Source organism: Fundulus heteroclitus, chromosome 4, assembly GCF_011125445.2.
Source record: "Fundulus heteroclitus isolate FHET01 chromosome 4, MU-UCD_Fhet_4.1, whole genome shotgun sequence".
Lineage (NCBI taxonomy): Eukaryota > Metazoa > Chordata > Actinopteri > Cyprinodontiformes > Fundulidae > Fundulus > Fundulus heteroclitus.
The window spans coordinates 40,320,585-40,333,882 of record NC_046364.1 but is presented as its reverse complement, the minus strand read 5'-3'; the positions used below and the strand labels follow the sequence as shown (position 1 = coordinate 40,333,882).

The 13,298-nt window shown below is 40.4% G+C and overlaps 1 protein-coding gene across 1 annotated transcript in view; it reads right to left on the bottom strand.

Moving 5' to 3' along the window:
• Positions 1 to 13,298, bottom strand: part of galnt2 (UDP-N-acetyl-alpha-D-galactosamine:polypeptide N-acetylgalactosaminyltransferase 2) — an 87,447-nt gene that overhangs the window by 27,276 nt on the left and 46,873 nt on the right. The window contains exon 3 of the mRNA XM_012880997.3: positions 1,764 to 1,917. Coding sequence (XP_012736451.1) covers positions 1,764 to 1,917 — 154 coding nt within the window. The remainder of the gene's footprint in view (positions 1 to 1,763; positions 1,918 to 13,298) is intronic.

Below are 13,298 nucleotides of genomic sequence, written 5' to 3'. Positions count from 1 at the left end.
CAGTGCAGTAGTGATTCCACCTGAGGTTAGCGCTGCACGGTTTTTCACAGAGACACGGAGGAGAGGGCACAATACTGCCTTTTTATCCTCTTTTTTATCCTCTCTGCACTGGTCGCCTGTTCATTTGAATTCATTTTAACATGCATTTGTTTTTAAGCCTTAAATGGTCTTCCCTCTCCCCATTTCTCTGAGCTACTGCACTTGAACTCCCCTTCTCGGTGACTCAGATCAGCTGACCGGCTTTTGCTGGGGGTGCCAAGTACACGGCTGAAGCTCAGCAGAGATTTTGCAGCTCCCAAATTATGGATAATTTTGCTGCAGAAAAAGAGAAAAGCCTCTTAACTAGAAATTTGTAAATCTGCTCTTAAGACTCCCCTCTTCTCCTTGGCGCTTGACCCAGTATCAATTGTTAATGTTATTTTCTGTTACATTTTTTTGTTGCTACTTTTACATGGATTTTATTTCAATTTTTAATCTCATTTGTCTTAAATTCCAATTTTTTACTTATTTGTTTTAATCATTCCTTTTGCCCAGCTCATGGGTTAGTGCTTTTTAAATAAAGTTGATCTGGCTTGTTTCAAAGGGAACATATTCTATTGTATCATGAAGAAATTAACAAGCACATTTCAGTGACTTAAGGACGAAGATTTCAGGTATTTCTCCGATTAAAACACAAATATTCTGCAGGATTCAAAGTGAATGGGTAAAATTAGAAAGAAATATAATTGTTCTAGATTTCATTCATAACGAAGAAAGCAGAGATAATCCTTTTAAAATGTTCTCATTCTCCAAGATATAACCTGCTCCCACTTCTTCAGCATAAAGAAGCAGACCAATCTCAGGATCATACATAGTAAAGGCATGAAGTAAAGTTAGGACAGGAAACTGTGATAGCAGAACCTGAAACCTTAGAGTATCACAGAAAAAAAGAGAAATGTGCCTCCAAAACAGTGTGAGAACATCTAATCACAGAACATCAGCAACATAATCTGGTTTTTGTTCTTTCTTTCTGCATCGGAGAGGATTACAGACAGTGTTATAACTGATACAGACGTGTATGTTACATGAAACTAAAGTATTGTGGAAGTATTGCACAAGATAACAGGATAAGAGAGAGCAAAGATGGAAATCTGACAAACAGTGGAGTTACATTACAAAGAGTGTAACAAGAAAATTTTATCAGCATAAAGAATCGATTTCCCTTTTCTTCCTGAGAAAGGTTTACGGACTAAAGGTGTGTTTTCATCCAGGGAGTGACTTTTGGCGTCTGGAATAATGTATTTATTACGCTTTGTGACTTCAAATTAAAGGCCAAGGCACCGCGGTCGTCCAGAGGTCACACTAGCAAATGAGATTCAGCCTCACAAGAGCTTAATAACAATAATAATAACAGTTTACTGCAATTTGAAATGTGGAACATAAACGGGGACGTGGCATTTTGGCTTATTAACAGATACTTTCCTCAGATTAGTTCAGTCAAATATCCCAGTTTATTTTTATCCCCTCTTCCATTGACCAAACAAACCAAAGACTCTGCCGCCCATCACAGGCTTCCTGGTTTTATCTCACAGACAACAATGGGGGGGGGAGTTCCCAGGAGATCTTATCCAGTCTGGTACCAATTAGTCAAGCTGACAGGCGACAAAGAGCAGCGGGAAAAAAATGCAATCACACACGCAGCAGATATAATTACCAGGAACGCCACAGAGCCTTCAGCGTCTACTGTTTCTGCTTTGACTTGTTTCTACAGAGCAGCTACTTACTGATCATGTCTGGTATCGGGCACGGCTCGGTCCATTTGCAGCTTGTCGCTCTCCACCTGGTTGAACTTGTTCCTGGCATAAGGATCCTGACCGGGTCGGACCAAAGTGGCTCCGATGTAAAGGTTCTGGTTGAAATCCTGCCAGCGCACCTTACCTGCACACACATACGAAGGCACAGGCATTATAGAAAACTCGCAGAAGACGTGTCAATATTTTAGGTTGTCATAGGGCTGGACGATAATTCAATAACAATATATATCGATCAATAGACCTACGTATATCGAAGATAAAAAAAAAGGGTCAATAAAAAGTTCAGTAGAAGAACAGTTTTCCTTCATTTTGTGTTCTGGCCAATCATGTAGGTTAATTTTACAGTCATTTCCTCCTCCCAACCAATCACAACACAGACCCAGGAAGCTCTGTCACCAAACTCCCCTTCAGAGGGTTCAGAGAGCACACTTTCTTTTTTTAAAAACTTGTAGTTTTGGTAAAAAGTTGGTTGAATAAATGGTTGAGTTTGAATTCAGTGTTTGTGTGTTCTGTATCTAATAATAGGTCATTAAGCGACAGCATGAAACGGCCAGGGCCGCACTTAAAATACATCTTTTGATAATTATCGATATCGATCAATATGATTTACATTTTATCGATATACTTTTTTTCTATATCGTCCAGCCCTAGGTTGTCAGATAAAAATGATACTCAACAAAAAAAGCTGTTTTGTTGGTCTAGAAATTCTTTTTCAGTATCTCCCAGTTAGACATGTACAAGAACCTTTTTGTAAAACCGTCGCTGTATTTAGCCACATTTAATAAATAGGGGGCGCCCGAGTCTGTTTTTCAGGAAATAGTCGCTGGATGTTTGTGGCCCTACTTACGAAGATATCGAAACAAAGGTAAAGAAGAAAAAACTTGGCTCTTAAAAAAAAATATTTGGTTTAGTACCCAACACTCTATTTAAGGATATTTATGTATATATTTGTAGTTTAAAACATCCCCTTTAAAAGTTACAAAAAGTGTCCGTCTGCTTCTGTTCATTTTGCTGGAGAGTAAACTTTCCCTGTCACTGAACTGCAGACAATGATCCAAGTCATCTATCGGCCTAGTAAGGGGTACAAAGCCATTTCTGAGGCTTTGGGCCCACAGAGAACCAGAGTAAGCGTCGTTCTCTAACAATGGAGAAAAAATAAATAAAAATGGGACAGTAGTGAACTGATGACTTGTCCAAGAGACAAAAAAGAACAACCAAAGCTCTGCAGGCCTCACTTACCTCAGTTAAGGAAGGCGTTCAAGATTAAACAATAAAAAAAAAAAAGACAAAATGGCCAAAAAGAAAAAGCATCCGTGACAGATTTGTAATGGGAAAACCACTAATGACCTAAAAGAGCACAAAGGAATGTGAAGAGTGTATAAGAGATAGAGGCGGCTCCAAAATTAACAATGCCTTCTTTTTGTTTTTCTCCGAGATTGTTTTCTAATTCAGCACTAGCTATTAGGACCTAGAATTAGACCCAAAAAAAAAAAAATTATTTGAACCCCAGATAGACCAATAAACCTTTGATATAGTCTGACAATACAAAATGCCATTGATTCTTTTGATGTAATATGGTTTAATGTGGCTCATCACTGCAACAAATGCAATTATTTATAAGCTTAAAACACAAGTTAAACAGCCACAGAAAAAAAAGCCAAACTGATTTAGTAGTGAAGTATTGTTAAGCAAGCAAGCTGCCAGAGAATGCCACAAAGCCTGCAGGCAGACGTGTCTCTGTATTGAATGGTGGCGATACTTCAGCGGGAATTAGAAATGGAGGCAGCGGCTCGCCTGATGCAAGAATCCTTCAAGTGTGGCAGCAGTGAGAGCTCGCTGCTTCCAGCGGCTGCTCGACACGGCTGCAGCACAGCGCTCCGAGAGGCTGCCGGGGAATTTATGCTGCGAGTTTGCACAAAAATGCTGAGCAGGATTCAGGACGCCGAGCCAGAACGCTGTGGTTGAGCTCTAAGTCAACTTACATTATAAACAGCTGTAAGTCAGGAAACAAGAAAAAAAAAACAACAAAAAGGTTTTTATTTACACATTTGCTGCAGCTTTAATTAACGATCCTGGAAACAGAACTTACGCCAAAAACCGGCTTATTTGCAACCACACACATTACTGCTGTGTGTTCAGGTGCCGTCTGACCCGATTAGAAGAGATCATCGTGCGGCAAACAGAGTTGTCACATTTAATTTCACAGTTTAACGTGGTTTAATGACACAGATATTAATACGCCCCATTAGCAGAGTTTTGATGCTGGTGGCTTCTGGGTAGCATGTGGAAATGTGAGATTACGGCCTCTCTCGGCAGCGATGAGTGAGAGAAACAAACCGCTCTCTGAGGAAGAGAGAGCGCGTCTTTCGTGCGCGCTGCATGTTAATTAGAGGAATGATTTACAACAGAACTGGAGACGCTGTTGCGTACGACTGTGATGTCCTTGCTGATATACTTTATTAGGAGTAATTATTCACTGCAGAGAAATTGAAACAGCAACAGTCTGTGTGTGCTTCATCTTTGTAGAAGCAAGCCTCCATTAATGCTTTTCCCAAATTGCCTCCACCTCAGTCAAATGTTGAAGTTTATCACAGAAAAACAACGAACAGAAGTCTAGTCTGTTTTATGGGCTGCCAGGGGAAAGCCTCTTCTCTCCAAAAAAGAACATTAGAGCAACACTTGGGTTTGCAAAGTTGCCCCTTTTCTATCCAAAACACGTTGAGACTGTGATCCAGACCGTCCTGTCTGAATAAAACCCAACAGAGCCTTTCAGTAGATATATCTCACACCGACTCTCAAGCATAGTGGAGGAGGAGTGGGGATTCTAGGCTTGATTTGCAGCCACAGGAGCTAGGCGCCTTGGAGTAATTTAATCAGCCATGCATGCATTATTACCAGGGAGGAGTCAAATGTGAGAGCAAAACTCGTTGGAATATAATCAAATATTGTATTCCAGGGGTACCTGATATCAGAAAAAATGTGTAATTGTGGTCCATTGCAATAAAGATATACATTACGATTAACCCGCATGTTCCCGGCTCTTTTCTTTTTCTAGATCACCATCTCCCTACCTCTCATTCTGAGCTCAACCACTAAAATATATCTGCTCTGTAGGTCCTCCAAGTCCATATGGCCGACCAAATATGTTAAAGGCATGTAGGCTTTGCCTGTGTAGCACTTGAAATGTAAAAGCGATATATTGTGTAGCTCTATTGCATCAAATTTCCTACGACAACACAATTATGGCGACAGATTTGTGATATATTTTTGTGCAGCCCCACCACTGGAGCAGAAACCCTGTTCAGCTCAGCGTTGTTAAGATTTATTCAGTCAGATCTAACACTCGTGAGATGATAATTAATTTGCATGTTAAGCACAAACCAGACTTAGCTTACATCAAGGAGTCAAGGAGGGAGGACAACAATCTGCATTTGTCTTACGATTCCCAATGAACAAAATACAAGCGATGAGCTGACTTCTTTTTAAACTCTGTGTTTCAAATTAACAAATAAAGAGCCCTGCAATGATTGTTAGCCGACTATAAATGTGCAGCATGACTGATTTTGTGAAGACATGACATTAATCATGAAGATCATTTCTTCTTCCAGTGGTTTCATGACTGGTTGATTTCTATACATAACTTAAAAATATTTTAAGTGCGTTTGAATCTTATTCCAGATCATAGGGACCCATCTGAACACTTTACCAGCAAGCTAACAGTCCTGGATGAAACGCAGAACATTTGCTCTAGCAGCTCTCTCCTGCAGATAAAAATCCACTTTGGTGTTTACTCTTGTGCTGCCTCTTTAACAAAGAAACAACAGAACTCAGGGGAAAAAAACATTGAGTTTAAATGTGTTTTGATTGGGTAAGTAGTTATACGTCCCACTGAATCAAATAAGAATCCCACTATTTATGCATTTCTTTAGTTCTGCTTTTCATCTCCGATTCTATCTTTCTGGCAAACCAAAACGCAGTTGCACAATCCCTCATCAGCAAAGCTTATTTGTTTGACATTTATTTGGCTTATGAGAAACATCCATCTAGCTGAGGTTGCCGGTTTAATACCTCACTCACCGTGGCTCAGCTCTTCTGTGGGCAGTCACGGCTGTTTGAACCGTTTGTCTTTCCTCCGTCTCTCCGTCGCTGATCTGCTCCAGACCGCCGCTGCCTACAGCGCGCCGTCTGTTGTAATAGTTTCAGGAAGTCGGTTGGTGCCGTTGTGCTTCCAAGTAATGGCAACAGACGAGAAGGATTTGGGTGTAGAAGTGCTGCCATCTGCACATCTTTCCTAAGCCGACACCTCTGCCTACCAGCTCAGATGACACCAACACTGAACTGGCATGCACATAAAGGCACGGGTTCAAATTTTGAATGCTATTTCAAGCTAGCTTCCCTTTACAATGAGGAAAATATGCAAATGTTAAGTACTCTTAGCATTTCGTTTTAAAACGGAATCAACAAGTGCTCAATAGAACAAGGAAAACCTACGTTTTTAATACAACCGCACACCAAACCTCTCAAAACGATGAAATAAATTCGAGCTCAGGCTGACAGAAAACATGTCAGCAGTCAAACTGAATACCCCAGTTGTCATCTCATCTTCAGCAACTCCAGCAAAATAAAGCAATAACGGCTAAAAAGAATCCCAAACACCAGCAGAAGGCCGTGTGTAAATCCAGTGTTTTGCTCTGGACTCCTGCAGAAACAAAGGCTGAGCAGCGAAGTAGACCCCTGTGCACTCCGTCAGCATAAAGCATTTAGCTGAGACACCAAAACACAGCTCCACTTGTCACCAACACAGCGGTTTAGCAGCATTATAATGCCGCAATTTCTTCCAATACAGACCAATGCATGATGCTACACGTGCTGGCAGAGTTCAGAGTGGCTGCAATCCATCTGAACAAACAGATAATACTGCTGGGGCTGGATAGCGCTGGCAATAACTACTGCCCTCTTTACACATTTCTTATCTTTTTACCAAACTTGCTCAATCAGAGCCGACAAAAATCTTTTTGAGTGAACAGAAAAAGCCGATTTCAAGTGATGATTTAATTTATTGAGTTACTAAAACCCAACATGGCCCAATGTGAAAACGTTTTTGCCACCTTTGGAAGCATCAACTATTATAAAGCACTAGTGATAGCTGGTAATAGCTATGCTTACATGTATGTACAATATTTCACGTTTGGATTGTAATGCAAAAACACACAAAAAAAAAAAACTGTTTATATGGGCATGCAATCAATTAATCCGAACATGATGTGCATTTATATTAGTGTTGCACCGATACCGATACTGCACTAAAAATGGTGGTATCGGTATCGGCGAGTACCAACAAATAGGTCACCGATACCATTTTGATGTTTGTATGTCACTTGAACGCAGCCTTCTCTCTCCCGACACTCACTAGTTCTACTGGATTCACTTTGTATTAGCCTTTTTCCTGCTTTAATAAGGTAGCAGCTTGACAAAGCCATGACAGAAATTATTTTACATCCAAGTAGTATGCTGTTCTTCATATATTCACACACACACAAATTTCAAACAGATGGTATCGGTATGGGCCGATACTGCACAGCCAGGTATCGGGTATCGGTATCGGGGCCAAAAAATGGCATCGGCACAACACTAATTTATATGCAACTGGCTTTATCCGGAATAGAACCACTGACATGTGCAGCTATCAAATGTCCCTAAAGAAAAAAAAAAAAAAAAAGAAAAAATACAAAAGTATTTCAGTCTTAAATGAGTAATAAAAAATAGCAAACAAAGCAGTAGTGTTTGTTATAGTTTGTCTTCCAAACGAGCGCCCAGGATGGACTTGCACCAGGTTCTAACTACGATTGTAGCGTTACTGATTAAATAGTAATTTTGAGCTCTTCTAATGTGCGTCTACATGCATGTCGATCGGATTATCAATCGTCATAAACCACCCGTCTCTTTCAGAATACAATTTAATTCTGATTGAGCTTAATCTGATCACAATATTCCAATTGGCTTGTTTACGTGACGCAATTTTATTCCCATTACTTTTGTCCATGTAAACGTAGCTAATGAGATTTTCATATCACTGTGGAGGACATTTGTCCCACTGTTCTGTGCAAAATTGTCTTAATTCAGCAAAGTTGATGAGTTAGCAACCTGTTTACAATCATGTCACAGCATCTCAGTTTGGTTTGCATCCAGACTTTGACTAGGCCACTAGCCCTGCTCCACAATCCAAAAGTGCTTTTTGCTTTAAAGGTCACTGCCTGATGGCCGGACATTCTTGTTCTGGATTTTCTGTCCGAGAGCAGGATCCATGTGTCCGTTAATTACGGCAAATCATCCAGGTCCTGAAGCAGCAAAGCATCACATTACCACCACGTTTTAAGGTTTGTAGGATGATGCTGTGTTGGTTTTATGTCTGCTATAACAGCATGAGCACAAAATGAAACTTTTGTCTGATCAGTCCACAGATAATCCACCCCATAGTGTTGGTGATCAGATATTTTTTCTGGAAATGTCATTTCCACCAATTAGACCCAAGTATGGGCAAAAAAATTGGTTTATCACAGTTTAAGGGGACATATTATGCACAATCCACTTTTTTTAGCACTTAAATTCATTTAGTTGTGGACTTGGAGTCTCTAGGAGTGCAGAAAATTTGTCAATCCAGGAGATGCGAAATATCTTTATATTCTGTTTGGGTCATATTTTTCAAGCAGTCCTTTCTGTTTTTTAATTAAGTTTTTTTTTATACAATTACATCACAGTATTTGCTGCAGAACTGCTAAGCAAGGTCATGAACTACCAGCTTACCAGTCTCACAAATCCACCATTTTTAGTTCTCAGAGGGATTTTTTTTAGTCCCACCTGAAGGATGTCGGAGCTACCAGTTTAAAAGTGAAATTACACCATAACTCACTATACCTCAAAAATGGCCGAATGGGTGGAGTGGAATTAATGCCTTGCCAAGGGTAGACGTTACACAAGAATTATTAACTCACAAAGCGCATCTACAACAGAGTGGCTGAACAAGAAAAGAATCAAAACGGCCCAGTCAAAGTCCACCTCAATGAAAAGAAGCAACATTTCAAAGAGACCTGCAGCTCATTGTCATACTGGTGATGCTTTGTTTCACCACCTACGTTTTTAAAAGCGTACCTTTCATTTACCATTACAGTGTTGGAATTTGAAAAACTCGCACTGAATAAAGACGACACCATATTCAGGAAACAACCTTCTGGAAGATTTATGACACGGTTGATTTAGTTCATTTATATGCTTTAAATATTTCACTGCGGGGACTTCAAGTACATTAAGGCTTTCTGAGCGACACACATTTGCGAGTAACACAAGTCTTCAACCAGGCAGACATCCATCTTTACATTTTTTCACCTCCTAATCTTTTCATCTTTTAATCTAGAGACTTGGTTTCCAGCTCGCCCTCTTCCTCCATCTCCTGACTCTCCGCCGTTTCCCTCCGCTTATCTCTCCGGTTTTTAGGTGTGCTTCTCTTTGCATGTGAAGCGTGACGTCTCCCTGAAGTTGAAAATGTCCTGATTTTTAGTTTCACATAGCATCGCCATTTTCACGGTGGGGTGGGATGAAAGTGTCGGGCAGATGCAGGACGCTGTCGTGTGAGGGATGCCCACAGGCCGCTGTGGTGCTGAGTCTAGGTGATAATAAGAGATCATCAGTCAGCCGTGTTCTCCGGCTGTTCCTCTCACGGAAGGACCCGGACATAAAATATGCCGCAATCCGGGTGAAGATGAAATACTTTTAGGTTTATTGATAAATCTGAACACCTACTTTTAATATAAACATTTTTTTTTAAACTGTTAAGGACTCCTTTCCTAACAGTGCCATAACATTTTAAAGAGTTTTTCTGGGGTGATCAATCACAGAAGTGCACCTTGAAATGAGTGACGGGAGTATGGCCAGATTGTGAAATTAAGTTCTGGGTCTGTCGCATGAAACAATGCTACTTTTCTGGCCGCAGGCAAGACAATCTCAATTAGCAGCAACCCACACTTTGCAGGATCTCATTTATAAAACATTGCGTAGAAGCCGTACTGAAAGTGTACGTACGGCAAGAAAAAGAAAATGGGGTTACACTTTATTTGAAGGGGTCTGCATAAGACTGACATTACACTGTCATAAACATGACATAACACCTGTTATGAACATAAATGACTCATTATGAATGTTTAGGACTGTTGTCATTAATTGTCATTCGGTAAATTATGACACTATTAAAGCAAAGTTGACATTGTTTAAAATGTCTTTGTTATGACAACTTGACATTAACAGAGACAAGGTTAAATTTAGGGCTTGATTTGGGATTAGGTTAAATCAAGGTCTTGATTTGGGATTAGGTTAAATTAAGGTCTTGATTTGGGATTAGGTTAAATCAATGGCTTGGTTTGGGATTAGGTTAAATTAAGGTCTTGATTTGGGATTAGGTTAAATTAAGGGCTTGATTTGGGATTAGGTTAAATTAAGGTCTTGATTTGGGATTAGGTTAAATGAATGGCTTGGTTTGGGATTAGGTTAAATTAAGGTCTTGATTTGGGATTAGGTTAAATTTACGGCTTGGTTTGGGATTAGGTTAAATTAACGGCTTGGTTTAGGATTAGGTTAAATTAAGGGCTTGATTTGGGATTAGGTTAAATTAACGTCTTGATTTGGGATTAGGTTAAATTAATGGCTTGGTTTGGGATTAGGTTAAATTAATGGCTTGGTTTGGGATTAGGTTAAATTAACGGCTTGGTTTGGGATTAGGTTAAATTAAGGGCTTGTCATAACAAAGACATTTTAACCAATGTCAACTTTGCTTTAATAGTATCATAATTTACCGAATGACAATTAATGACAACAGTCCTAAACATTCATAATGAGTCATTTATGTTCATAACAGGTGTTATGTCATGTTTATGACAGTGTAATGTCAGTCTTATGTACACCCCTTCAAATAAAGTTCCGAAAATGGTGTACTCCAAAACATATTCAGATGTATAAGTCCATGCGCACGCACACCAGCACACAATTTCCCTTTTTGGATCACAGCTGTACCCCGAACGTTTGCGTACCAGGTTCCGCCCCCCAACACGCTCAGGTTCAACCATAAACGGCCGATGCAAAGCACCTCATCAGCGTTAATGTGAGTTAGAAATGGGCCGGCTGATTTTCGTCACGGTGATGTGGCAATCACGGAAAACAACCAAAAGAAACTCTTGAAAAACTTCAGAGAGGCGTTTATTGAATGAGAAAAATCAGAGGTAAAAGCACAGCTGTTCCCCACATTAATTAAAACAACTCGTTAAAAATTAAACGTGATTGCCGTTTTCAGCCTCGGATGAAAGCCGCGCTCCGTGTTGAAATTCCTCTGCGGCTGTGCGCTCAGATCGACATTCGGAGGATGGAGAGAGACCAAGAGGGATGAAAATCTTATCCAGGGATGATAGCGCTGCCCCCAAAATAAATAAATAAATAAAACCCAACACTGCAAAAAGCATTTCAGCCAGCCGATGGACGCCAAGTGCTGCATGGGTGTGAGCGGTGTGCACACCTTCTCTGGGGGTTGGAGAGCTGCCTTTCAGCACATGGAGGCAGGTGTGGCCACTTTCCCCTGTAGTTTGTAGCAAAAATGCAATGCTCAGAGTCTAAAGCGGCATATTTGACGGTCGTCATCATTGGCCAGGAAATATTTGATCCCTGAAACCGTGTTTGCCCCTAATTTTCCCACCTCCAGCGGTGCCAAAGCATCCACCATGCAGCTTTACGCACGAGTGCATTTGACCGTTTACAGCAGCTCAAGTGATTCCCTCACAACTTGCCACAATAATCTTGTAATCTAAGGCACAGGTCAGCCTGGTGATCATCAGGGAGAGGAATGTGATGGTAGAAAACCCTGATATATTGTTAAGACTTCTACTTAAGATTTAAGATGGCTTATGTGCATTTTTATATTTATTTGAAAGGTCTTTTTGTGTAGTTATGTGCCACCAGCGTAAACACGAATAATGCTGCAGTTTTGAATGATTATGATAAAGTTGATCTATGACTAAAGCCTAATACGGAGTGAAATTGAACGTCAGAGGAATCATGATGCAGTTTGGCAACAACTCACTACTTCACCATCTGCGTCGCCAGTTTCCCCCCCGTCTCCAAAACAAGTGTACGCCTTGGTCAGAGCTGCCATGAGGACTGCACATTTTACCGTTACTTTATTTCTTCTTCATAGATCCCAACTTATGTGTGGAAAGTGGCGTACACAGGTTTCAGGCCCCATTTTTGAGCGCAAGCTTTACAAATGAGACCCCTAGTCTTAAAGGAGCGCTTCTGCAGGTCCTTCCTCTCGGCTGCTGTTAGATGTTGTAATCACAACAAACTCAGTAAGCCTTTAAAACATGCTAATGGTGGCACTGGTGTCAGTCTGATCAAGAATAGATTACACTGTCTTTCGGATTCTAAGATAGGAAATAATGTTATTATTGTGCTACAATGGTGAAATTCAGATGAGACAGTGGCAAAAACACACAAGAGTAACACACTAGATCAGTAATGAAAAAACAAGGTAATCCAAAGTTAAGTTCTAAAGCAACTGAGAATGAACTTATCAGAAGGCAAAAAATAAAAATAAAGTATCGCACAATTACTGACAATACGGCATTTTTGGCATGCTCAGATAGAAATGCAAAATGCAATATTCAAGTTAAACAGGAAATACAGGAAATAATGTCCATTTGCAGATGCTTTAGCTACTCTGCAGTACATAGTGCATATTTTTCTCACATCTTTGTGTAAATCGGCTGCTGTCTTTCCTCTGTTTAACTTGAATATAAAATTTTTATCTGAATGTGACACATTATCAATAATCGCACAATACATTGTTCTTATTCCTATTTTTTGCCTTCTGATAAGTTCCTTCTCTGTTGCGTTAGACTTTAACTATAGGTTAGCTAGTTATTCCTTTCTGATCTAGTGTGCAACTGTTTTTGCTACTGTCACAGCCACATTTCCCCATTGTGGGACAATAAATGTATCTGGTATCTTATATGTGCAGTCTAGAGGTCTGTGCACCTTCCTCTAGCTCTGCAGCAGTCTGTCACAGAAACAGCTCTCCATGCATGGGATGGGAGACGTTGTCCTTCAGTGAAGCTGTTTTCCCCGACAGTCGTTCTGTCTCCCTCCACCTGCACTGGGTCCAGGGGGGCATCCCAGGACAGACCTGACCCTCCTAATGAGTTTGTCTTATATAGGCTGGTGGCTGGGAGACAGAACGAAGCGCTGAGTCACTCAAACTACAGTTAGTATACAAAACACACGTGTCAGAATGTCAACAAGAGGACCTGACGCTGTGTTTAGGGATAAGGAGCGAGGAGGAGGACGTAGGAATGGGAGCAGGAGGAAATGGCATGAGCAGTAGCTCATATGGTTAATAATGAAATTCCTAACAGTCACAACTTGACTTATAAAAACGACTTTAGGCTTAAAAGCTTAATCTCTCAGTAATGT